The sequence below is a fragment of the Argiope bruennichi genome, chromosome 1 (genome assembly GCF_947563725.1).
Source record: "Argiope bruennichi chromosome 1, qqArgBrue1.1, whole genome shotgun sequence".
Lineage (NCBI taxonomy): Eukaryota > Metazoa > Arthropoda > Arachnida > Araneae > Araneidae > Argiope > Argiope bruennichi.
Window position 1 is genome coordinate 78,231,314 of NC_079151.1, and position 26,061 is coordinate 78,257,374.

Here is a 26,061-nt window from a genome sequence, read left to right on the forward strand (position 1 = left end):
AAAAATTTTATGGGTGTAAACGAGTTGTATGGTTTTATAATAAAAATTCACATTGTAATTTGTGGTATTACATGAAGATATTATAGTTTTGATGTTTTGACAGATATACTTATAACTATGACAATGAATCATTTCTAAATTTATTTTAATTATTACTGTAGTGAAGAAATGAGTTGATTCACTTTTAAAAAAAAACTGCATTTTGTGTATATTTGTTTTTATTACTAGGCTCTAAATTGTATGCCATTTTTTTATCATGATTATTTTTATCTATTTTTGTAGGTTCGACATGCAATGAGACCTTCATGTGTTTTGGGCCGGACTGCTTTTCAACTCACTTGAAACCGTCCTTTGTTCTTTCATCCCGATTTTCAGCCATTATTGAAATAGCTCCTATTCTCCCATCTTACATTAAGAGTACTACATCTTTAGACATTTCTTCATTTACATCAAATGCATATTTGTATCCATCAGAAATTTCATCTGTGGATAAAACATCTGATGTACAAGGTAGTTTTCATATTGCAAAAACAGACTTTTTCTCTACTAATTCTACAAATCACATATTAGTTGAAAAACATTCTTTTTTTGTAACAAATGAGCTCAATTTCACAGAAACCTATATATCTCCAGCTATAAAAACTGATGTTATCCCAACCCCAATGTTACTCCCCACAGCATTGCCATTTATCAATACTGAAAATCATACATCTGCTCTTTATCAAAATGAAAATGTGAATATATCTGATTCTTATTCACCAACTCTCTTTTCAAGTTGGGGTGAAATGCAAACATTTAAATTGACATTTTCAGATGAAAAATATGAATCAAAAGCTCCTCCCTTCAACTACTATAGAAATTCATCTAAGATTTTATTGTTAACAAATTCAAATGCAGGTAAGGAATTTTTGATATTTTTTTATCTATTGAAAATATTTACCTATATCAGAAAACTATACTTTTGCTTGTATATGATGTTATGATACAAATTTTTGCTTTAAAGTTTTTTTTTCTAGAACAACCCTGAATTTCTCACCTAACTTTAATATATGATCCTTTTATCCTAATCCTTTTAGTTAGCGAAAGAATAATCTAAGTATCAAATGCAATATATCTGAGTAAGTGGGTTTCATACTAAACCTGATTGGGATAAATATTAGCATAAATCCTTAATGTCTATTAAACAATTAATTGTTTTCTTGGCATCTTATTTTGGATATGCACTCTAATTATAACTCAATAGCTGTTTTTTAAACCATTAGAAAGTGTTATAAGTTCATCTGCACTTGTCTTAACAAATGCTATGAAACAAACCATTATTGCATTTGTGCTTCTTTTTTAAGTCAAATAGAATAAGGAAGCAAGGAAATAATATGATGATCTAAGAATCACTTACTTTTGCTGTTACAAGTTACATTTGATTAAATGTCTATAGAGATTTTTTAAGAAAAAAATCTTTTAAGAGACCCAAACTCAACTGTTTTGTTATTTCTTTAAAATAACAAAATCATGTACCAATAAAATAAGCTGATTTCACATTGAGAATATAAATTCATATTCAGATTTAAGTAATTTTTTGAATAAAAAAATTGGATGAGAGTTTTAATACCTTATTACTATCCTTTGTATAAACACGTTACATACGCCTAAAGTACTATTTTTATTATGACACTAGACATTTTGATTTAAATCTGCAATGAGTAATGGATATCATTTCAATTCTTTTTATTCTTATGTATAATAATAATATATTTGATATATTTGAATTAAATATATTTAAAACTAAATTAATGATATTTTTGTAGATCATACATTTCTGGTAATTTTTTTAACTTTTAAACAATTTTACAGTTTTATCCTTTGATAATTAAATGTGCGGCCAACTGTAAAAAATAAAGTTATGTACAAGCGTCAAGGTTTTGAATAATTCCTTATATTAATATTGTATATCAATATTAATTTCCATTCTATTTTATTTATGATAAAAAATGTCTGCAGTTTGTGTCAATAGTAGATTTTTTATAATAATTAATGAATAATTTTCATTATTAATTAATGATCTTAAATTTTTAAATAAACATTTATAAATAATATATTTTTAAATAAAAATGATTTATTTCAATAATATTTGCATTATATTAAGAAAATCTATTAAATTATTTATTTTAATAAAAGACAACTTAATGATTTCTTTTCATCTTATTTTACTTTTTAGACATGGTAGATACCATTCTCCCTTCTTCTATATCTTTCAAAGTGCCAAATTTAGATTCAAATGCTATACCTTTAACAAGTGCAAGTTATAGTTTACCCGTGTATTCATCTGATTCTGCTGGCAGAAGCCTACCAGATTCCTGTGATGATTTGCATTGTCAAAATGGAGGAACTCCCACAATTATTACTGAATTTGATGAAATAGCTGGAACAAGGTGTGAGGTAAAATTCATTTTGAAATTAATGTTTTGAGAATTTATTCTATCTAAATCTATTTCTCATTATACATTTCACTTCTTTAAATGGAAAATGATGTTTGTATAACTGATAAAAACTAAATTTTGATTTTAATTAATTTGGCTTTGTAAAAACTATGGATTTAATCAAATATTTGATTTTGGAATTGAAATTAATGAAACCATTCAAATCTTTTTTTTTTCTGCCAGTGTTGCCAAAATTTGGTTTTTTTACCATCAAATAACATGGGTGTTCATATAATTTTTTATAATAGAAAAGGCAGATTCAGTTATTCTTTGTCAAATGAGAAATTTTATAGAATTCCTTGTACAATTATTCCTCCTATTATCTTAATTATTGCTGTCTAGAGAAATTTATTAAAATAATATCTGTATGAAAATTAAAAATGCAATTTTAAAATATTTGCTGATTTAATTTAAAATGAAACTAAATAACTGAAAAGATAATTTCTTTCCTGTAAAATGGGAATTATGCATGAAAATTTTCAAAAATAGATTGATTTTACTGAGGAATAGTATTACTTATACTAGTAATTACTTATTTATTTATAAAAATATGCATCCACCTTTTGTTTTCAAGCATTTTTCAGAATTTCCAACTTTAGTAATGCTAAAGTATTCATTAAAAATTTGAATTTATGTTCAAAGTGGTCAAACTATGGTTACAAATAATTATTTTGCATAACTTTTTCTATTTAAGATTTGAAACAAAAATTGGCAGATAATTGATAACTATTCAAATGTGAAAAATGCCATAAATTAAAGTTTATTTTAAAATAATATAATTCAAATAGACCACCATTATTATCGGTTAACTAAAGTTATTCTCTTATATTATTGTTTGGCTACAGCAAAATTCATTTTAAGAGATTATCTGCTTGATTCATGCAATATAAATGCTTTAAGAGTACAAATTTCTGTGCTATTCGTTTGCATTGTAGCATTTGTTTTTGAATTTAAATAGATTGCATTTTCTTTATTTTTTTTTTTCATTCTTTTTGTTATCGATTAATTTGTGAAGAAAATTTCCTTTTTTGTCACAGCATCCCAAAACAAAATAGATTTTTTTTTCTGAAAATTTTTATCAGTCAAGTATCTTTGAAGTTTGCTGAATATATTCCATCATTTCTAGAATTATAATATTTTTCAATGCAAGATGATTTCTAATTAGAAAATTTTAAATGTTATTATTTTTCATTGAGTTGTTTATATATATATATATATATATATATATATATATATATATATATATATATATATATATATATATATATATATGGCAAACATAATTTCTAAGTTGATTCTTTTAAATTCAGGGTGAATAAATGATTTTTTGTGAGTGCAATACTTTATATAAAAGCATAAAACTTTGAGTATTTTGATAAATGTCAGATTATTGTGTTATCACATAATCACAAAATTTGTATTCATTAAAGGCAAGTTGATTTTCAAAGTACAATATATCTTTCCACTCAAAATTATTTATGATATTATAGAAGTTCTTTCTATTACTCTGAGAGATGCTATAACTTTTTGCAGATTTGTAAATATTCATTTGTTATAATTTAAATTTAATGGGATATTTCTGGCCTATTTTCGTTTCTATTAGATTATGCAGTATAGAATTATAATATTGCATTACTCTTTAAACTACCAAACAGAAATGTTTCTGCTTGTCTTTTTTATATACATTATTCTTATTATTTTAACTTTTGGTATATCTTTTTAGGCTGTTATTAATATGAACTTTTTATTTTTTATGATAGTGCATGTGTCCCTTGTTGTATGCTGGACCAATTTGTGAAAGAGAAACTTACTTACTTATACCACAATTTCACCAGTCATCATATCTCAAGCATGCTCTGCCTACTATTGATCCAGAAAAAGGAATGGATATTGATATTAGTTTCAAAACTTCTTCTCCAGAAGGAACAATTTTATTTACAGAAGCAGCAAATGGAGGCTCTTTTTTAATGTTATATATCGAAAATGGATTGCTTAAGTTCAAATTTTCATGTGGGCATCAGACCACCATTTTTATGGAAACACATGCATCAGTCAATAACAGTTATTTCACTTCTGTTTCCATTTCGTAAGTAATCCTTTAAACTTCCAAGTTGGTGTATTTAAAATAAAAGCTATACTCAGAAATTTGTTGATAGCATTTTTATGAAATTCATATTCTTCATTCATTTGATTTCTCATTTACAATTTGGGTTATGTTAAATTCTCAACTCTTTTGTGTTGTCAGCATTAAGGTTAATTGTATTAATTCAAATTTTAAAAAGTAGTTCTTGGTTCGATTTTTTTTATATCAACTGCTTTGCATAAAATAAAAATTTCTTTAATTGAAATACTTTCTATGCCTTCAATATTTTCGTGAAATGATTTTAAGTTTCGATAATTTTAGTGTTTCAAAAAGTATCCACTGGTTTCCTATAGCTTGTGCAGAACACTGTAAGGATACTGAATTGATGTGTTGAAAGTTATTTTGTGAAAGTCGGCGTTATTCATTTCAATTCACCATCAAGATTGGTTGAGTTTTAATGTATGTGTGTGTGTGACATCAGAATAACAAGGATATTTGCAACATTTCATGCTTTTTCATTCTATACTTCATGGCTTGAAAAATATTCTGGAAAAACATTTTTCAAATTTATATATATATATATATATATATATATATATATGTGTGTGTGTGTGTGTGTGTGTGTGTGTGTGTGTGTGTGTGTGTGTGTGTGTGTGTGTGTGCTGTTTATATGGATAAAATTGTAAATGAGATCAAATAGTTTATGAAATTAACAATTGGGCGAGTTTCACATTTAAAACTGGCAACCTTCTAACAAGCCGACAGCAATTAGTTACAACCTAGAAAAAGTGATAATTGCAAATAATTAAATATCATTTATGAGGATTTGATGTGATTTGGTTTCATTTGACGTTTGGAGCCCTATAAATTAAGAGAAAACTTTGAATTTACCATATTTCCATGTTTTATTTATTATTCAAACAATAGAAAAGTTATTTATTTTTTTAAAGAATGATAACACGCATTAGAAAACAAATAATTTACAGTGATATTAATCAAAAATGTGGAATTATTTGAAAAAAGTAGAATTGGTTTTTTAGTAATTAATTCATTAAAAATATTATTTTAGAAAAAAAATTGTGAACAAATTAGAACATAGTTGAGTGAACTGCCAATCACCTCAAAAGGTAGCATCCATTCCCAGAAAGCTAATCTGTGTTGCTGGTGAGATTGTAGGGATATTATCTATTATTAATTGCTGATGCTACTAAGTCAAACCATGAATATGATTAAATATATTAGCCTGGGGGATAATCTGTAGCAAACAGTATCTAGAAAAGCTCCAAATCATAAAGTGATGATTTGTTTTTACCAGAATAATGGTAGACCACATGCATCCTTGTTCATTCAAGTACAGTCAAATATGACTCTTGTTCCAAAAATTGAAATATTCTATCCCATCCTATACCTAACCATTCGCATGTGAAGTGTTGGAGCTTGGTTGAGGTGCATTACTCAATCTTCCATATAGACTTGGCACCATTAAAATTGTTATCTATTTCTGGTTTTTGAAAAATTTGCTATTAGGGGGAATATTTTGATTATTTGAAGGATTGCAATTCTCACTTTGAGTAGTACCATAGTAGTATGAAGGTCTCGGTAATAGAATGGAATAATGAAACTTCTCAGAAGAGGACAAATCATTATTTAATAAAATTATCCATAGGCTTTTAAATAAACTTTATTTTTAGTACAAAAAAAATCTTTTCATTTTAGACCAAAAATTGGTGGAGACTTCCTGCATCATGCAATATAATTATTTTTAAAAAAAAGTTTTGAACTTGAAAAAGAATAACATATTCATTTTTTTTCGAATATATTTCTTATTTTGGGATATTCTTCCCTTAGCTTATAAATTAAATCATTGCACTGCATTTCATTGCATGAATCTGTGGGTTAGTGCTAGTTTCAATTACCTAACCTACAAATTTGCCTGCCTAATTTAAAATATGCTAGAGCTAAGAAAACAAGGTTTAAGTTAAAGAAAATTTAATTACAACATATTTACAAGACTTTGTACAATTGCGAGATTAGTGAAAAAACGCTTAAAGATTCAGTCAGCAATCGTTCCGGTCGCGGCAGCGTTTTTGTTTTTCTTTTTTCTCCTCTTGCTTCGCGAGCTTAAGCGTGTAGAGAGCGTGCGCATGAGACTGCAGGAGTCGTTAATTTGCATACTTGCCGAGATCAAAAATAACCACAAAGCGGCACTATCAATTTGATTTGAACCTCGTGACAAATGTCAGTTTTTAGTTGCACGTTGTAGTACCGCTACAAATCACTGTATTTTTTACTATTCAAAATTTTCCTAATAAAACTCAAAGAGTGTAAAACATTCTTTAATCTTTAAAATTATATATGTATTTCCCAAGAAGGGTTTCATTTGAAAGTGACTTATAATCTGTCCAATAACTAGATTCTGGAATTTTCTAAATGTTCAAGCAAATATAGCATGTGTCTGAAGCAAATATGAGAGTTGTAACTTTGGGTCAAATTTAAAAGGAGGAGTTGATTTAAAAGAAAAGAATCTGATGTAAAATTGAATTCTATTTGTGAACAAGATGAAGTATTTTAATTTATTAATTGGAATTTGCACTATTAAATTAACATTTTCTTTTCTTTCAGCTGCCTATTTTTTCTAGTGAAATATTTACAAACTTTTGTGAATTTGTATCTTTCTATTTCTTTTTGTGAGATTAATAATAAAGATCTTGTGGCTGAGTCTAGGCTTTATAATTGGAGGTTCAAGATCCATTTCTAGGAAAAAGCAAATATATGAGCTGGTGAATGTCAGATGTTTTCTTGCTGTTGTGTATGGCATATAAATTCAAAAAGACAGGTACTGCTTCAGATATAACTGTCATCATCTAACCACAACTCAAAATCGAGAAGACTTCAAGTAGCATCAAAATGAGGCATTAATATACCTAAATTAAATTATTAATAAAAAATTTTAAAAGTATTAAAAAAAGATGAAAATTTTATTTTTCTCTAAAATATGTGATCCCTATACATGCATTTGCAAGAAGAAGAAAAAAAGTTGGCATAATATCTATTTAAATGAGCTGATTCTATTAATTTTTGGTGCATAATAATTTTATTTAAATAGAATTCTTTTGGCAGCTTTTAATTTTATTTTTAGGACTTCCTGGACACCTGATATTGCTCATATAAAAAATGCATCTTGCAATGTTGGTTTGCTAGTAAATGGCTCTGCTCCTATGAGTGGACAGCAATTTGTTGTTTTTCCCAGATTCGACTTCCGTCACATTTTTATTGGAGGAATTCCAATGTCTCTAAAAAGTTCAGTACCAAATATACACAGAGCTCCTTCTTTAGAAGGTTGTGTAGTATTTTTACAAGTAAGCATTCTTCTTTAAGAATTATTGGTTAGATTAATTGATTTGCTTACAGTAAATTTTTAAATGTTACTTAATTTTTAAAAAAAGATAGATTATATTTTTCTAAGTTTCTAAAATTGTTAATTATGAATTTTTTCAATTTTAAATTTATAAATAATTGTCTTATTAATAACTGGTTGACTAATTTAAATAAATATTAAGACTTATTTTGATAATTTTGTTCCATGAGTTTTAGATCAATGGAGATGAAAAGGAACTCGTCCAGGATGCTGAAATGGGAATAGGAATTACAGAATGTTATAATAGTGCTTGTTATCGCAATCCATGTTTGAATGGTGCTACTTGCCGAAGGTAAAAGTGAATATGAATAAATTTTTTGTTACTTTAGTGTTTCCAAATATATCTCAGCTATTTCAAAAATAAAACATTTTTTGCAGTATCATATTTTTGTTTGTATTTTCATTTTTTACTATCAAACTTTGATGTTATATACCTGAAAAGTAGTAGACAACAAAATATAATCCATCTTGAGGGAGGGTTTCTTGCAACTTTTTTATTATCTGGACGATCTCTTAGTCCTACCATTCCATATTGTTTTAATGCAATAATCTGTGGATACACTTTTCTCAAACCTCTAAAATTCAAAAAGCACCTACTACTGAAATAAAGATACTATTGGCTCAAGCATAAATAATCAGAGAAACAAAACCCAGAATTATATTAGGAATATTGTAAAAATTCTGTTTCTCTAAATTATTCTATTCAAAATATTTTAGATGTACCATTGTACTACTAGAAGAAAATTCTGTATAAATCAGTGCGAAGTATTTCTTTCTAAGCAACGTACATTTTGTTCATCTGAATTGAAGAAATAAATTAATTGTAGAATCTCTGGTATCACTACTTTAAATAAAGCTTTTTTTTTCTGAGCCATATTGGATTTGCTAATAATTCTACTGCCTAACTGACATATTCATCCACTTCTTATAATATGCCAATTTTTTCAAAAAAAAATATATAAAACCTGGGTTTTTTAGAGGGGTAAAATTTTTTAGCTTTCCACTTGACTGTTTACTTGACCATTAATTTATAAGGAAGTTCTCTTTACAACCATATGTTTTTTGCAGTATATGTAGTTCTTAGCATCTAACTTTTCTGCTAATTTTCTGAAGGTAGTAGATGAATTCTTTTCTATGATCTCTTTCAACTCGTCAAAATCCACAGTTTCTGTCCTACATTTTCTAATTTGTTTTAAATGTTAGATCTCTTCTTTGAAACATTTGAACCAGTTTTGAATTTGTTTGAAATTCCATGGAAAATTTCTTTGATTTTAAGGTTTAATTTCAAACAATGCAGTGAGAGAGATAAACTCACTTTATGTGTTAAAATTTTACGATTTTAAAATGAAAGGAAATCTAAACAAGTGTAGATTATAGAAAAACATATAATGTTTGGTATAGCATTTGATTGGATAAAAATGGCGAGAAAGTGCAGATACATTGTTTGATATACAAGTTTTCAAGATATGGAAATGATTTTGAAGACCCTGAGAATAGTTTCGTTCCCACCTTAAGTTTTGATACTATTAACACTTGAATTGATAATTAATACTCTGTTAATGTACTGATCATCACTCAAAAGACAAAAAAGGAAAAAATGTCTTTAGTGTTACAGAAAAAAAAAAATTGTAGTTACAGTATGCTAATAATAGTATTGAAATAAATGGTTTTATAAAATACATTATAAAAAGAGTATTGAATAAGGATTATAAAGCGATATAATATTGTGTTACACATGTTATCAAATAAGCAAAACAAATAATTGAAAATATAGCATATAAATAAAATGGGATGTGAAAAATTCTGAGAAACAAAATACAAGATGAAAAAATTATTATTTATTTATCAAAAAATAGGAACAAACAACCAAAATTGCTTAAAACAATAAAAAAAAACTAATTTTTTCACCAGTTGCGAGAAAATATAAATAAACATTAATATTGGGTTGTTACTTGACAGTTATTCCTGTTCATCCAAGTATTTGTTTACAGAAAAAAAAAATGTTACATAATATTGCAGATAAATGGTAATTAGGGATGTTTCTAAAAAAATCAATATATAAATATGATTTTTGAATGCTATATGATTTTTAAATTTTGGATTTACTTTTTTAATGGATTTTTTTTTTTTTTTTTTGAGAAATTTTTCTTTTTGGAATTAATGAAATAGAACTGGTAAAGAAAATATTGTGGTATTCTTTCAGTAATAAACAAAACGATTTCTAAATAAAAATTTTATTTTATATTCTTATTGATGAGAATATTTACAAATAAAGATGCTGGTGAAATATATTCCTTGTAGTTATTGTGTCCATTATTGAATTATTGACATTTTTTTTCATTTATTAAATGAAGAATATTAGCATTTCAATGTTTGCTTATTTTTTATTCAAAAATAAAAAAATAAATGGTGAAATCATTGTAAATGTTTAAAATTTTATTGATTCTTTCTTTTTCTGTAGATTTAATTAACTGTATTGTTATGCTTAACTTGCATTATTTAATTTATCGGACAAGTTTTTTAACATGTTGCAGAATATGTAGCTCATTTTTTTATATGCAGGTCTATTCTAATTGTGCACCAGTAACTAATTTTTAAACAGTTAGAGGTCCAACTGAAAAGAATGCATAAAGTGACGAAAATAACTCTATTTTATGTTGTTTGAGTCATAAATATAATATTGAAAATATCATATACTCTAAAATTTTATATTATTCCTTGTTCCTATTATTCATATTTCATAAAATATTTTTGGCACACTAACTTTTGATATAAAATTCCACTCATCGACGACGTAATCTGACCAAGTTATTAAACATGGAATGTCATTATTTTAAACTTATCAATGGCTTCCTCTGGGAATCGCCTTACATAGATTGGTGCATGTTTTTGGATGCAGGCATTGAAATGATCTTAAATCATTAAAAAAAATGGTGTTCAAAGTTGCATTAGCTTGGTTAGTTGTAATCATAGTAATGTGGAACATTTTTTATTTCTTTCAAATAGTAGTATGTGCAGAATATTTTACTAATAGAATCAAGGAGATACATCTCAAAATTTAAATAAATTTTTGAGATGTATATGTTTTAGAAATTAGCCTAATTAGATTAGGCACTGTATATAAATTATAATTTTAATTGTGTTCTTATTAGATAGCAAAGGATTTTGACGAATCATTATTAATATCTCACTTTTTATGTTTAGTTTTGATGACCATTGGAATTGCGAATGTCCTGATGGATTTGCTGGCCCATTTTGTGAGCATAAAACTTGCTACGCCAATCCTTGTGAACATGGTAGCACTTGTTTACCAAGTTTAGATTCTGGATATTTGTGTATTTGCCCATATGGAAAACATGGGAAAAACTGTGAACATGGTTTGTGATGATTCTTCTAATTTTCTCACTAACGAATTCACATTTAGTGAAAACTCTTCCAAAACCATTTAGTGAAACAATTTAATCTTATGTTGTGATAATCTTTAATAACAATTTTATATATTTTAGTAAACAACATTAATGATATATAATATAATTTTTTATTTAAACGCAATAATATTTCAAGTTACACTTATGCAAAGTCAAAATTGAATGGTTTCTTATTTTCACCTCACACTTGGAATACTTACTATTTTGGAATATAATATAAATATAAAATTCAGAAATAAGTGCAAACAACAGAAATAAAAAGAAAATTTGTTTCTTCTTCACCAAAAACTTAGTCTAAAACAACCCTTAGAAACTGATCGAATCTCTTATATAAAAGAAATAATTTTCAGTCTTGCCACGAACTTGCATTTGGGAGTTGCACTTACATTGCTGATTGTAGATAAGTTTATAAAAGGGTTGCTTTAGATTTCTCTACCCCGGATCCAGATGCACTAAAAAAACAAATGAAATTGGAAACATGATCGAAGGTTTGGGCGCACTTAAAAAAGGAGTACTAAATTTAAAGAGAATATACTCTGTTGGTGAAAGTATTCTAGCTAAAATCAATGAATTAAAAAAAATATATATATTAGCCAGTGGCGTAGCAACCGGAGGGAATAGAGGGTGCATTGATGCCCCATTCTTATAAAATGCCTTCAGAACAAAATAGATTTATCATTTTTTTTAAATAAAATATAATTAAGAATCGAAAAAGTGATGTCATATCATGGGTACCTGTTACCCTCACTACGCTACTGATATTTGCTTGATCTGCGAAAAGCTTATATGGAGGGGGGGGGGCTCATTGGCGGCATTGAGATGTCAGAAAAGTTCCTTGGATATTAAGAAGGACATCAATATCGAAATAACTCTGTCTTGTGTAACTTTTATTTTTATATAGATGAAGACTATATTCTTTATTACCTACTTTTCTGCTTGAAGTTTTCTTATTCTTCATCTCTAATTAATAAAAATTAGCACATATTTATATTTTTACGAAAAGATTCAAATCCGGCGACAAGGCCCAATAAACTCAGTGAAGAATAAGGAACTTGTGAAGGGCATAAAAACAAGTAACAAAATACAACCGAAGTCTGCACAAGAATAATGCAACACACGAGCTGTAAATTGGTGTTAAAACAATAGCAATAGCATAAAACTCTCAAATAGACTTACAGGAAAGACTTAACTCAGCTATTCATTTGAGTACAATTCAACTGATTCTTTTGATTACTTACTACTTCGTTTTTTGCACCTCCACTTGACCGGGTATTCCTTACGTACACCCTTGACAGCGCATCGAATTTTCTAGAACAAACATCGTGATTCGAATCTTATTGGAGCTATCGCCAAGATTCTCAAATATTCTGGTAACTAATTTTTATTTGCTAATCCGTCTCTAATGCCAAAAGTATTGACCTAGCATCCATTACATTTATCCATAAAACTCTTTTACCATGAAACTAATTGCGCAGAAAAGCAGTATTACATATTAATAACTTATGCAATGTCAAACACAAGTATATGAATCTGACTCTCTTTCTGTTAATTCCATACATCACGTTACTTTAAAGTGTTATTAAATATGTCTATTAGTGCTGCAAAATTTTATTCTGAATCATAGCTGCCTGATGAAAGCTTAAAAATTGCAAATTTTTTTTATATGTATATATAATAACTATTCATTTTTTATTACTGATTTTGCTCTATATGTATTAATTTTTTATAGATTTGACAATCACACGTCCATCTCTGTATGGTGATATAATGGGCTATTCATCATATTTACAATATCAGCTATTGTCTGATTACCATTACCACCTTGAAATTCGTTTAATGTTTTCAACAGTTAATTTATTTCATAAGTCTCTTCTACTCTTCAATGGACAAATGGGTAATGTATGTTAGCATATCTTTTAAATATAAATATTATTTTCACTCTTTGTATGTTGAATGACCTTATTTAAATCATTTAAAAATATATTTCTGTCTTTTTCCTATATCTGTAACAAAGACACTTAACAAGAATGTGCCTTGTGAATTGTTTTTCTATTTGCGAATCATGTTAATGAAATCGATTAAATTTTATAGTAATTTATTTTATTTGTTATATTAGATTCTTTTCATCTTGCTGATGATTTCCTAGCGGTTGGACTATATTCTGGGCATATCATTTATACATTTAATCTGGGATCTGGTGAGTTGTATTTCATTATACTGATAAAAAATGTAATTAGTATACAGATTTAAAGGCATGCAATTTTTATTTATTTTTTTACTTACCTAAAATATGTGTAAAAGAATTACGTATTCCTGTAATTTTAGATATTTCATTATGTAATTTTTTCAAATTCTAAAATTCTATTTGTTTTTTGTTTAATTTTTCAATTATGTAATTCTTTAAAAATCGCACCTCTTTTTGTAGGTTAAAAACTTTTTTATAAGTATTATCTTATTTACTCAGAATTTATACATATATACTGCGAAACAAATTAGCAGGTAATATTTACATCACATTAAAATATACTATCAATTCATATATATGGGAACCCTTTGCACTTTTGCAGATGCTCCAGCAGGCATTTATTTTGGCAGAATAAGAATGAGAGGGGGGAAAAATGCATCTAACAGGATGAAAATTAAAGCCTCACAAGGAATTTCGGAAATGCTTTCATCCTATTGCATATCACCCCTCTAAAGAATTAGATTGTCCGAAACTATTAATTTGGAATCTTGAAACAAACAATATAAAAAGATGTATGGCCGTCTGATTAAGCACAGTTGGGGTCCTTAGGCAATGCAAGTTTCAGAACTCTTGTTTCTCTTCTCCAATATCCAGAAAAAAAATATTTATTATTGATTCTGAACAAATGATTGCATAAAATTAAATTAAACTGAAACTACATACAATGAACCTGGAGACTTTGAGACATTTAAGCACTTGCCTAATTTGTCTATATGATTATCTATCTTTGGCTCTTAGTAATTCTTTAATATCTTGTAAATCATTAAATAAAGTTATATTAGCTACATTTCAGTAACAACAGTTGAATTGTTCAATAATTTTTAAAGTTTTCACTTGAGGTATAGTATTTCAGAAATTTTTGCAACTTAGATTTCTTTAGCATTTTCCATTCTTTCCGTATGTAAGGTACCACAAGCATTTGAGCAAATTTGCCCATATAAACAAATAAAATTATATGAATTGATTTCCTCGTTCAGTGATATTTTGGTATAGCTTCATTTCCGATGTACATGCAGCAGAAATTAGTTTGGCTAGAATGTAGCAACAATTGTTCGATATCATCAATAGTACCTCACCTGTGTTCATCACCAACTTCATCTCATCTTGAAACACAGGTAAAATATTGTGTGGTCCAATAAATCAAGTTTCAATTCCCATAAAGCTATGGATCCAACCTCATAAAAAATGCATTTTACAAAATAGTTTGATGTTTCCAGCAAATTGAACCAATCATGCAGAAAATATCCATCTCCATTTTTTGGTGACTATTTGTAGCCTTATTTGGTTTTCACTAACTGAAGTGATGAAGGTTTGTTCTGGGATGTTAATGCTTCTTGTAAACAAATTCATCTCATTTAAGACCACTTTAGGAAACATTCTGGATAAATTCCATTGTATGATTTGGTATTTGAAACTGCTATAGGCATGAATCATATCTGGATTATGATCGAAAAAGCTGTTTGTTTATAAGATATCTTCCTTATCATTCATCACTCACCTTAAAATTACGAATGGTTGTTAGGTAGATGCCCTTTTCCAACTTAAGTACCCACACATACACACTTATACATAAATATAGAGAAGACTCCCATGACTTTGAGTACTAATTGACATATTTCTTTCATGAACATAAATTTTAAAATAATGTAAAATGGAGCATGTTAATTGGTATTACGTCTCTTCAATTGTTATTTCATTGCAGGCACTCGAACATTAAAAAGTGTTAGTGCCGTAAATCAAAATATTTCAGTACATTCTGTTCTCATTGGTCGTCACCGACGATATTGTTGGATGGAAGTGGATTCACAAAATAAAGTTGTTGGTTTAGCATCTGGTCAACTGACAGCACTAAACACTCCATCTGCACTTTACATTGGAGGACACCCAAGTTACAATTTCAGTTTACTTCCTGAAGAGCTGCAAGAATACAGAGGATTTTCAGGTATAATGAATTTTATTTTAAATCCCAGATAATCTAGCACTTCGTACACACATGCTTTAATTTCCAAGCATCATTTTGCTTTTTCAAATAAAATCAGAAAAATATATTTGTATTTTGCAATGAAAAATATTTTATTACAAACGAATTATACATATTCTTTCAAAAGACCAAAGTGAATATAACACTTACTCACATTGGTACCAATATCAGTTAACTTGTTTAATGAAGTTTATAAAAAAATTGAGATTATTTTTTGTTAATCAAAATGAAAAAAAAAATGCTTATGTCAGAATTAGTTAGAAAGAACTAATATCTATTAATATCAGACTGTTGCTAATTGAGTTATCTAAAATTAATTTTGATTAACCCACACCTTAAAATTCCATATTTTATTACCTATTTGAAGATAAACAGGATGTGTTTTCTTAAAATTGGTTAATTTAGAAGTTTCTACTTAGTTAATGATGGAAATTTCAGAATATGCTGAATAGCATACCACAGAATGAAAAGTCTTGATCGAAATTATTTAAATTATTCATGAGGGTTTTTTTATATTCTTTTGTCAAATAAATCTGCACTATTTTATAATACTGAACAATATTTCTGGAACATACTTAAAAGAAATAAAGTCACTTATTTTCTGTGAAAAGAAATAAGGAACATGTATTTCCTATTAGAAGTAACTACATAGTTTCTATTTCATGCTAAATAATATTTAAGAATTGGTGATTTTGTAATTAAAAGAATTGAGTTTATGTAAAACAATTTTCAGTCTGCAAGTTTTTATTTAGTTACAAATAGGGATTGCAATACCGGGATACCGAATACCGGTATTTTGGGCCATTTGTACAATTTTGTAATACCGGTATTCACAAGTTTAAATATCGGTTTTTCGGTATTTACTAGAAATTTTTTAAATTGTCTTGTAATTGTTTAAATTGTTCAGGGATCGCCAACATAGCAAAATAATATACGTTTTGGTTTTTATGTCTCCCTAACGGACGAAATTAATTAGACTGTGAATACAAAGTTGCATCGTACAATCAAGAGAAGTGATAAAATACTGTATGACAATGGATTGTAAAACCCTCCACCTTTTGCGCATGCGTTTAGTATGGGTTTACTTTGACAAAATAGGAGTGAGAGGAAAGATGAAAGGAGATGTTTAGGAAGAGATTCTAAAACACGTTGGAGCAGTTTACTCCTAATGATGGAACGATTTTTGAAACTGAGATGTCCAATCCGAAAACAATAATCGACTTAAACCAGCAAATTAATTTTTCAGATAGTGAATTCGACTTAATATCCAGAACAGGTTGTTCTAACTTAATATAAACTTAATATTAAAACTGGCTATTGAGGAATTATATCGGAGAGATTCTTATTTATTAACAGCTAATGCAATAATAAATTCCATGTTGCAGTCACTGAAAAAACAGCTCACATCACTATCTGAAGAATTATATATTGCATTGAAAAATCGCACAGAAGAAAGGCATGCCGAAATAGAAAATGTCTTACGGTTTTCACATAATTATAATGATTTTAAAAATGAAAAAGAAGAAAAGAGACTAACCAATTCAAATCTGATCAAGTTTATAGTAAATTTTCTTAAAATTTTTTTACCCACACACCTATTTACATTCAGATGAATTCGGTACAGTTATCGGATATTGTGATGGCTTTAATGTGAAAGGAATTGTCTCTTGAACAAAAATTAGAATTAGTGATAAATAAAAAAAATTCAACAAACCAAAATACAATACAGAAATCAGTTATATCCAAAACCATCTGATGAGTGATCGATTTATTTGAAGATGAGGTATTTAGAGGTAAATATTTGGAAAAAGTACCCACCAACTATCGTAGATGCTCAAAGAGCGTTTCCGACAGCTGATAATTTTTGCACAAAATTACATTCCAGGCTTAATGACAGTACAATTGATACATTATGTTTTTAAGATCACATTTCAAAATTTTTTAGTAGTACCACAGACTGAATAGTGATGTTAACACTTTTTTGTTTATCTAAACATTATTATTGCCAGGCTCTCCACTGAACACTCTTTACACTTTCAATGGGTTCCCTCACATGTTGGTTTAAATAGTAATGAGATAGCGGATAATTTAGCTAAGACTGCCTCAGCTGACATATTTCATGGTGATGCAACACTAACTTATTCTGAAATCTCCTCTATCAAAAAGATGGAGTCGAGTGCACTTTGGAGAGTCCCACCTGCTCACCATTGGTACTTTGGTAAGAGCCCCGGTTGGTGTTACCGTCTGAATATCTCTAGAAAACAGCAAAACGGCTCTCTCTCGTTTTTTAAGTGGACACACCAAATCCCTCACCTTCCAACACGGATGGAGGATCTTTGCTGAATGTCCTTGGTGCAGGGCAGATCAAGCCTCCCCCAATCATATTCTTAAATGTTTAAATTTTACGATTTTTGAGATTTTAAAGGATCCGCTATTGTGTTTGAGCTTTTTAGACAATTCTTTGATAATTTTGGGCTTTGATTTCATGGAGGTGGTATAGCGCAGCTATACCAACTTGGATCAGAAACAACAACAGCACATTTTTGTGATTTAAATAAAGAAGATGTTCATTTACTTTTTTGTGATTCTTTATATACTGTTATAATTTATAAGTTACAAATTATTTTTGTGATATTTACATTCTCTAATAAAACTGGTAAATAAAACAAAGAAACACCTGTGTTTTCTTTCTTTTCCTAAAATTTCTAATATCGTATTAAGATCTAAAAAATACCGAATACCGGTATTGAACTTTTGGTCCGGTATTGCAATCCCTAGTTACAAAGTGCTAATTTCAAATTAAACAAAATTTTGTAGTAACCATTTTTGAATTATCAGAATCTGAATGCATGATATCTTATTTTATGTATTGTATCAATAATTTGAAAATTTAGAAAATATTATTGGGCATCAAGGTATTTAATATTAGCAAAAAATAATTTATAAAAGAATTATAATCTATTATAACTAGAATCTCTTATTATAATTAATAAGAGAATTCTACATACACTTTTGCAAGTTTTATATGTTTGCAAGATGATTTGTTTATACAGTGCATGATTTGGTTTTTGTTTTAAGTGAAAGAATATTTTGAAACAACTATAAAATAAATTAGAATAAGGATATTCTATGAGTTTATATTTTTATTTTTGATTCTAGTTAACTAAAAAATTAGAATTTAACTTGATTAAAATATCTCAGGATTAAATAATGAGATAATTCTGATTTTGAATCATATTAGTATAGTTCAGATATTTCTCTGAGTTACTAAATGGCCAGATTTGCTTAGTCTGTGGTACAAAGGATTTCATATAATGCCATTTTTTTCCTATGTAAATCAATGAGTTCAACATTATTCTTTTGAAATCATTATTTGATAGAATTGATCTACAGATTGATGTTTTTGCCTGAAATAATAAAATTAGAGTTATTGAAGATGAAAATTTGCTTCATTGCATAGGCAGTTTCGTTTAATTGTAAATGCTTGCGTTATGACTAAAATTGAAAAAAATTTTATACAGAGTAATTAAATGCCATTAAACTTTTTTGCTCAAATTACGATACTTCCCATCTCTTCCTGCCAACTGCAAAATTACGTCTTTTTCTTATCAAAATTAATAGTAATAATATTTATGTAGCATTGGATCATTAATATCTAAAATTTTCTTATCTATATCCTATCCAAATCAAAGAGACTTTTTAGTAAATAAATATACAGAATTTTATACTTGGATTTAAGGAAATGGATGCATGTTTCTTTAGAATCATGTACATGAAATGTATATGACAATTTTTGAATACATATATAACACACCTTCCGGACTTTTCATCAGAAATGTTAATTACATATATTTACAAAAAAGAAAAAAAAATGTAAATGGGATTTGAACCTGTAGACAGAAACATTATAGCATAAGTATTACTGGCTTGGTTTGTTAATGTTATTTTTTAAAAAAAAATTTACTCTTATTTATATAACAATGATAATTTCAACACAAAAAAATAATGTAATTTTATAATGGTATGTATAGATATAAACATATTTACTAAAAAAATGAAAAGCATTGTTGTAAAATATTTTTTTATATTTGTTAAGTTGGACTTTAATTATTAGAAAAAAAAATTGTGAAAATTGAATTGTAAACATTAATTTTTTTAATTTTAAAATAATACAAAATTACTTATTCTGCAATGAAATGCTCTGAAATAATTTAGGAGAGATATTAAAATTTTGATTAGTCTTTTATTTAAAATACAATGAAAATTTTGAAAAATCTTTTCTTAGAAGGTACCTATTATCCAAAAAATAACTACACCAAATTTGATAGCTCTAGATCCATTGTTTACTCTACAACATATTAAAACGAATTTTTAATGATGTATCTAGTGTCACAGCATTTACAGATAGTATACAAAACTATAGTATCATCATATTGAATTATATTGCTTGAAATACAATTATTTTACAATGCTGATGAATTTAATTTCATGTGAAAGAAAAAAATCTTTACCTGAATTTTTTAAATTTAAACTGATTAAAATATTAATTTTGCAACTATTTAATTTCTGTGCATTACTAGTATTTTTTTTTTTTTTTTTTTTTTATTGGGGAGGGGGGATCGTATCTATTTTTTTTATTTTTGCATGAAAGGAAAAGTTACGTTAAGCAAAATTTGTCTGTGAATTAAAATATGAAATTTACTTATACAAGCTTTTCCTGCTTTCTTTTTGTGATTAAGGCTGCATATTTGGGGCAGAATTTAGGAATAGCCCTGGAGCTATTTTCAGACCAATTCATTCAGTTGTTGATGGACGTAATATACAGCAATGTAGCACTACTGAATGTCAACTTATTCAATGTGCTAATGGAGGTACCTGTATTGATATAGGCTCTACATTTCAGTAAGTAAGCTTTTTTAATCAGTTTGTATTTACTGAATTTTAAAAAATAAACTTAATATTCATGTGAAGCTAGGGTTCCCAAACTTGAGTCTGAAATAAGTTTTTGGTGAGTCATGACAAAATATGATGAGAGCTTAAAATTTACTTTAACCCATATATTAGAAGTGTTTTTTATAAAATAACTTTTAATAATAAAGGATTTTTTTCTTCATAAATGTTCCTTTTGAGTTTCATAAAACCTCATTCGTAAAAACTCATACTGTTCTTTTCTGAATAATTCAGTGCCCTGAGGATGAAATGAGTCACTATAGATTTGGTCTTTAAAAAGTGAGTCTAAATATTTAAAATTTAGGGAACCACTGTTATATTAAATTAGGACAATTTTTTTTTTTTTTTTTTTTTTTCCATATAAGATATTGTCATTTTTAGAGTACTGTTAATATGAGATCAATTCACCTTTAATCAGTCATTTTCAATTTTGTTAATTCCTTAATCATTGCATACATATGTCATATGGGCATTTATAAATTGAAATTAAATGATTTGAAGATACTGTAATCCGATACAAACATTAAACGCAATCTACAAAAGCCATAAATATTCTGTGACTTCACATTTTTAAATGAATCAATGAAGAGCCCATTCCTAAAATGGAAAGTGATGTCTAATGAGGTAATAATAATAATAATAAGCTAAATAGTAAAAGTGAGAAGTTTGTTTTTGAAGCTAGAAACATATTCAGTGTTGTGCTAACTAAATAATTGTAAATTGTTCTAAATGTATTCACATAGATTTCGTTCTCAACAAAAATATGTAGTCTGTTCAAAAAGAAACTGAATTTAAAAAATAAATCAAGAATTCTGAAGAGTATCTTTCAACGAGATTTGTCTCCTTCAAAACATCTTCCTTCTCTATTTATATACCGTTCCTGACATATCCATTATTGGAATGTCTCCTGGGAACTCTTCTATTATTTAAAATCTTCTACTTCACAAAGGGGACTTCAATTTCGAGAACAAAAAGAAATCCACTCTGACTCAAATCTTAAATTTTTTTTTTGTTTTAATATATATATATATATATTTTAAATTTTGATCATCATTTGAATGATCCAGCAATTCCTTGGCTGTGATATGAATCATATTTGCTGATCATTCGCAAATCAATGTTCAAACATTTCTATAATGCGATGTATCTGCAGCATATATATCAATATGCAATGAAATTTTGCTGATGCTTGGATTTTAAACAAACTCTTGGAACTTTTAAACTATAATTTTTAAAAAAATCAAAGCATGAATTTCATTAGTAGGGAGTAGGCCTGTTCAAATGGAATGGCATATAGTTTTTATTGTCTGTGCTGAATATTCTAATATATATGAAACAGGATACCAATTATAACATTACTGGTACTCATTATCTATAAACTTGTTGTAATATTTCAGCAATGCAATTATTCAAAATATTTCACAGACACATTGCTAATACTCTTTTCTCCAATTTTCATTAAATTTATACACATTGGCACTGTAGAACTGCTGACTCTTCTCCTTTTTTACAATATACAATTTGAATCAGTAATTTGATTTTAAGAATAATATTTAAATTCATCAAAAATCTAATGTTATTTACCTTTCAATGTTTTCAATCTTCAGAATGAATTAAATTTATAGTGCCATAGTTTTAATTTTATGAATTAAAATTATGGCAGTTCTTTTCAATCCAAAGCATCATTCTTTTCATAATAAGAGAGAAAAAAAAAACTTATTAAAAAGGACACTGGTATTTTTCTTCTTTCAAGTAACTCCAAAGAACACTTATTGCAATTCATTGATATTTTCATTAAAGAAATATTAATAATTGTATTCCCATTTTGAAATATCACATCACACCTATAGATAGATATTATGAAATGAATTAATCTTTTTTTTTTCCATCTTTTCAATTCCTGTAATTACACCAAGAATCTGAAACCTGCTTTTCAGTATAAAAAATAAAATATTTTCTAATACATATAATAAATTTGAATGGGTTATATATAATTGCAATTTGTTCAAGGTATAAAAATGTCACAAATATGTGCAACTACTTAATGGAAGATTAAAATTTGCTGCATCTACACATTTACATGACATGAACTGTCCATTTTTTGCCTAAAATAAGTGCTGTCTGTTTTCTTCCAATTTATTAGATTGCTGGGATAAGTAGCTTTTCAAATTCTATATACTGTACATTAAATGTGAAATAATAAAAAAAAAATTAAGACTGATTTTTAAAAAATCTTTTAAAATTCATCATCTTTAAAAAAAAAAAAAAAAAAAAACTTTAAAATGGGTCTCGCCTGTTAAGGAATAGTTTTAAAATGTTTTTATATATTACATTTTATTAATTCTGGTTCTTGCCTATCAGTCTAAATGAAGTTTATTAAATAAAATCAGTGCTATTTTTAATATCTTGCGATATCATTCTCTTTGACAATTAAAATTTCTTTGGGTTTTTTTTTTAATTTTATTTTTATTAAGTTTTTAATTTTTTTCAAAATATATTTTAAAATAATGTTAATAAACTAATGAACATCCTCTTGGCAATATCAAACCATTTCTTTTCTGTAATTTTAAAAACTAGACAACTTTTCTGGCAAAGTAAATAAAATGTAGGGGGGCAGGGGAGAAAAAAACTGATATTTTTTTAATAATATTCATTTACTTATTTTTTATTTTAAAATATGTTAAGTGTAATTGTTGAAAATAGCTAAATGATTTTTTTAAGATCCTAGTCTTATTTTAAAACCTACTCTTTTCAGCTTACATTTTGCTTTGATTAATAAAATTATAACTATCAAGTATATTGCAGAATTCGAAAATCAGATCTAGAAGTCTGTATTAATATAACATGTTTCAAACCAAATAAAATTAAATATTATTCATGTCTATTTTTTTCTGCATTTTTCATGTTAAATGCACACTTAAGAATTTCAGTTGCATAGAATTTTTATTGATGAACTGTTTTCTATGCTCTTCTTCCTTTCTGAAACATCAACAGGTGCAAGTGTGCTGAAGGATGGGTTGGAACATTGTGCACCCAACGAAAAACGCCTTGCTCTGCCGGAAATCATCGGTGTCACAGTGCATCAATATGTGTTCCCATCAATGAAGGATATCGTTGTGATTGTCCATTAGGGCAGAGTGGAAAATATTGTGAAAAAAGTTTGTATATTTTTATTTTTACATTGTACTAAAATCTCTTTCTGTATGAAGATGCATCCTTCTTATTTTAATGCAGATGTTTTTAATGGTTTTCTATTGCAACTGAAGTTCCCGATTTGTTGCACATATGTCTATGAGGGATATTGCAGATTATTGATGGGTACTCAAAGACTATATTAATAGAGGTAAAAATTGTAAAACTTTAAAAATTAAAATTAAAATAATTTAAATGACTGGGTAGTTGCAAAAAAAAGTACCTAAAACCAAATGTAAAAATAAATTTTAAGAAAATTAATATCTTTTATAGACTCATTTAGTTTTATTAACCTAATACTTTTCATGGACTTGTTGAAAGAACATACTCGTCTTATACATATATTAAGAATAAATATAGGAGTAAGTTAGTAGCAATCTCAGCTTGTAGCAACAAAGTCACAGATTGCATTGCGAAATTATCGTCATTTGAGTAGTTGATTATCATGATGAATAATCTTTAGCTTTCATCATAAATTAATGCAGAATTTTTTCATTTGTTAGAAATATGTACCTAATATTGTGAATTAGAAAATGAAATAAAATGGAAAATTAAAAATGAATTTTACAATTGTTTTTATGTTCATTCTTGTCAATTTATTGTAAAACTAATTTAAACCCTTAACATTCTTGATGGTAGAGGTAATAAAGGGTACACAATTTTTTTAAAAGCACTAATCAAAGGACCCAAAGAAAATAAATGATGGCAGCCACTGCTTAAGGCAATAAAATTATATGTATAACATGAACACTGGGAAAATCTGCTTTATCTTAGAAATTTGTATTTTTGTTTATCTTCTGAAAATTTAAAATTGGTTTTTGTACCAAATCAAATCCAAATATTTTGAAGCTGTATGAAATGTTAATTATGTTTGGTTGTTTTGTCTTTTGTGCTAATTATTTGTTAAAGAAACATAATAATGAGTCAAATTTAAAAATTGTCATATTTGAATAAGACATGAAAGCTTTTTATAATTAAATTACTCTATCTATATAAAATCTAAAATCAGTTTTTATCATATTATAATTTCTTTTTTAATATTTAGGCAGCTTCTGGTACAAGATACGATAGTGACTTAGCTGATGTATTTGACACCTAAAGCATAATTTGATCTTTTGCTTTTGTCCCTTCCTTATGGATATATGATGCTTTGAATCAATTATTCTCTACTTGCACATGATATTTCACTTTAAAAAAGTGACATACACGCATTTTGTCTCCTTACCACTTTTTAAAACTAGCATCCAAGCTATCTATACACTACTTCACCTAATCGCTATGCTATTACATAAGAGATTTCTTGACCACCGAAATATCTGGCCATTTTCTACTTTGTCTTTTATGTTAAAAACTACATACTGTCTGCTGCTTATAAACTAATTTTAATTTTAAAAAATATATTTTATATTTTTATAGATATATCAGTGAGTGATCCATTGTTTGATGGCATAAGTTCTTATCTATCCACCCGATCTGTGAATGTAAGACACAGTATGGATGTTATTATCAGTTTTAAACCTTTATCTGACAATGGATTGATTTTTTATGGGGCCCAGCATTTGAATGAATTGAGCCGAGATTTTGTATCTTTGTCTTTGATGGCCGGCTATGTACAGCTGAGGTTCAATTTAGGAACTGATCCCAGTTCAACAGTGGTACTGAATTCCTTTCAAAAGGTTGAAAAAAGTAGGTGATGTGCTATTTTTTAAAATTTATAAAAAGTAAGAAATATGGCTTGAGAATTATGAAATTGAAAGTTGAATTTAAAATAATCATTATATAATTGGCTAAATTTGCACTTTAAAAAAATATATTAATAAATGTATTCAATTTTGTACCTTGATTATTTTGTATTGTGTTTAGTATTCTTTTTTTGCAAGAAAAATATAAGGTGCATCATAAAATACTGCTTGATGATTTTATCAACAAATTATAAATCCATAAAGATTAATATCAACATACTATAAATCCATAAAGATTAATATCAACATACTATAAATCCATAAAGATTAATATCAACATACTATAAATCCATAAAGATTAATATCAACAAATTATAAATCTATCTTTTTAAAAAATATGAAAAAAGAGAAAAGGTCTTGTGCTTTTGAATGTTTTATTTCAGCTCCTACAAAATGTACTTTGTTAAATACTTTCTCTAATATATGTTTTCGCATGATTTAGAATTTAAAGAAACATTTTTTATATATCATTTTTAGAAGACAGAGATGCATAGCTTCCCACTTAAATAACTTTTAAAAAATGATTGCATAAAAATTAAATTTTA

General features: G+C 27.2%; 1 protein-coding gene across 1 annotated transcript in view; it reads left to right on the forward strand.

Annotated features, from left to right (window-relative positions):
• Positions 1–26,061, forward strand: part of LOC129964247 (protein eyes shut homolog) — a 50,292-nt gene that overhangs the window by 12,083 nt on the left and 12,148 nt on the right. The window contains exons 7-18 of the mRNA XM_056079022.1: positions 283–897; positions 2,216–2,436; positions 4,238–4,563; positions 7,700–7,919; positions 8,155–8,270; positions 11,183–11,355; positions 13,136–13,300; positions 13,523–13,603; positions 15,354–15,593; positions 20,372–20,534; positions 23,577–23,740; positions 25,191–25,460. Coding sequence (XP_055934997.1) covers positions 283–897; positions 2,216–2,436; positions 4,238–4,563; positions 7,700–7,919; positions 8,155–8,270; positions 11,183–11,355; positions 13,136–13,300; positions 13,523–13,603; positions 15,354–15,593; positions 20,372–20,534; positions 23,577–23,740; positions 25,191–25,460 — 2,754 coding nt within the window. The remainder of the gene's footprint in view (positions 1–282; positions 898–2,215; positions 2,437–4,237; positions 4,564–7,699; positions 7,920–8,154; positions 8,271–11,182; positions 11,356–13,135; positions 13,301–13,522; positions 13,604–15,353; positions 15,594–20,371; positions 20,535–23,576; positions 23,741–25,190; positions 25,461–26,061) is intronic.